Source organism: Triticum aestivum, chromosome 5A (assembly GCF_018294505.1).
Source record: "Triticum aestivum cultivar Chinese Spring chromosome 5A, IWGSC CS RefSeq v2.1, whole genome shotgun sequence".
Taxonomy (NCBI): domain Eukaryota; kingdom Viridiplantae; phylum Streptophyta; class Magnoliopsida; order Poales; family Poaceae; genus Triticum; species Triticum aestivum.
Window position 1 is genome coordinate 132,946,418 of NC_057806.1, and position 2,479 is coordinate 132,948,896.

Consider the following 2,479-nt stretch of genomic DNA (forward strand, 5'->3'; position numbering starts at 1 on the left):
TAAATTAGCAGAAAAACTTATCTACATCTTGGAGACTGCGTTGACATTCAGGAAAACATGTTTCGGTTAATTATTCATACCATCTCCATCTGGTTTGGTTGTGGAGTGGTAACAGGATATGTGTTTGAGTCATGTAATCGTGTTACAGATCGGTTGGGTCTTGAGCATTTCTTTTTTTCTTTTTTTTTGACAGTTTTGAATACTTGATACATTTTTAATAAAGATGATATGTGCAACACAATGATACAGAGGCCGTGGGTCACTATGTTTTCGAAAAAGAATTTCTTTTTTGTTAATGTATCGTGTGCGGATATATAAATCCACCAAGCAAAGAAACAAAGTAGCACTGCGATACATGTCATAGCAAATGGGTAGCCCAACCTGTACTTCACGAAAATATACGGTTGGGATGAAAACGTTTACATGTAACATGCACATATATTAATTTAACAAGGTCATGAAAAAAGGGCGAGTGAATAGGCACACATCTAGATATGACAAAAACTTAAGAAGAATATTATTACAGCAACCACGCACATCACTCGCTACTTAACTACCAGCGAGATTAAACCTTGTGATTGTCAAGGTAGGAGTGAAAAAACCTTCCTTGATACACACTAGGTCACTTAGATTATTCTAGGAAAATGTGTAACTCACACGTTACTCGTCGACCATCTTATCTCTCCGAGTTGTACAAGAGTTAGGTCGTCTCTTGAACTAGCTCTCTATAGCCAGAGAGCACCGGCACTCTTGAGCATGGGGACTAGCTCGCCACCGAGGTGTAGAGACATGATCCTGTTGGTGCCACCAACAAGCTTCCCGCCGATGAAGACGACCGGCACCGACGGCCCCCTGCCGAGCATCTTGAGGAGGGCTCTCTCCATCTCCTTGCCCCTAGGGTCCTGGTCGAGCTCGTGCACCAGCGCATTGACCCCAAGCTGGTCACGAAACAGACGCTCCACTGTGTGGCACATGCAGCAGGGACTCAGGGTGAACACCACCACGGCACGCTCAGATGCTAGCTTCATCACACGGTCCATCTTGTGATGTAACCTCGCAGTGGTCGAGCTCGGCGGCAAAGTGATGGAAGGAGGCTCTTGGAAGGGTGTTGGTCAGCTCCTGAGTAGCTTGTAGCTGCTATAGTGAGCTTGTGTGCAAGGAGATTTGGGATGGTTTGGCAGCATGGAGCTTAGCTTCGTTTTATAGTGTTTCCAACATGCCAGATTGCCAACACGTGTCACACTATCTTTAACAGTGTAATTTAGAAGGAATCTATATATGTGATGTCACGTATAGCAAGTGACCTTTGACTTCCATCGACTAGAATATAATTAATTGCAAAGTTCATACGATTACTAGACGGTTTTGGGTTCAAACTTCAACAAGCAGTGGCCTGCCCACTTGTATTGAGTGGTCGGTATGGATGGATCGAGATCAATTTGGATAATATATGCATCTTTTATTCAATAGGTCCCAAAGCATATATATATCGGAATATTTTGATGGGTTGACCTCGCGAGGGAACCTGATACATTCGCCTATGGGCAAGGTCGACCTCGATCACACATGCATGCATTTATTTGGCCGGTTAAGCTTGCCTAAAGATTTAAGGTACTCCCTCCGTCTCATAATATAAGATCATTTTGCAAATTGTTTTAGCTTGCAAGGCGATCTTATATTATGAGACGGAGGGAGTACTATATAAAATCTTGTAAAAGAAGGTTCTGGACTCATAATATTGGTAAGAGATAGTCTTCTTCTACTTGCAAATTTTGGTTTCAGCATGGATCATCATTTTCTTTTAGGGCATAACTTAATTGTAGTCCTTTTTCCAAAAGAGTAGATGAAATATAAATTCCCGCCAGTACATATATGCTCATTGCACACAGTTCAAAGCCCGTGTCGCACAGTCAATCACACACAATTTAGTAAGCTTGTGGGATTGGGCTATTATCCCACACATTAGTAACAAAGAAACGTGTGTTTTGTTCACGAGAATCGCACACACGAAAAAGGCAGGATCATTTGTTTTGTACAGATTCAATGCACACGATTTGTTATCAGTGAACGTGTGCGTCGGCAGCGTCGTTCGCACATGATGTGAAAGGCATAACCGTGCGTGATGTATGATTTGATCACACAAATTTTGTCACTGCAGAACAGGTGCATTCGTTGGTTCATCTCACATGCTGATCACGTCACAATTGTGTCTGTTGTATGTGTTTATTGCACACAGCTTCTTGTTCAGAACCATGTGCAGTATTATTACCGGGACACTACGTTTATTTTTCCACAATTTAATCCCTGCAATATTTTTCTCCAGAATTTAAATTTGAACACATGCACACAATATATTTCATATCCATCAAACATACCCAACGTAACATATGTTCAACCACCATTGCTTAATTGGCATCACAATAACAACATATGAAATAGTACCAGAATATACAAGCATCAAAATAAGTACCACAGTAGC

General features: G+C 41.6%; 1 protein-coding gene across 1 annotated transcript; it reads right to left on the minus strand.

The window, feature by feature from the left end:
- Positions 1-265: 265 nt before the first annotated feature.
- LOC123106705 (putative glutaredoxin-C14) lies at positions 266-1,160 on the minus strand. The gene has a single exon (XM_044528795.1). The coding sequence runs from the start codon at positions 1,038-1,040 to the stop codon at positions 726-728; it is 315 nt and encodes a 104-aa protein (XP_044384730.1). The 5' UTR covers positions 1,041-1,160; the 3' UTR covers positions 266-725.
- Positions 1,161-2,479: the final 1,319 nt, after the last annotated feature.

Excerpts from the sequence above, each read along its gene's own strand:
- LOC123106705 (XM_044528795.1), bottom strand. The coding sequence starts at position 1,040 with ATGGACCGTGTGATGAAGCTAGCATCTGAGCGTGCCGTGGTGGTGTTC.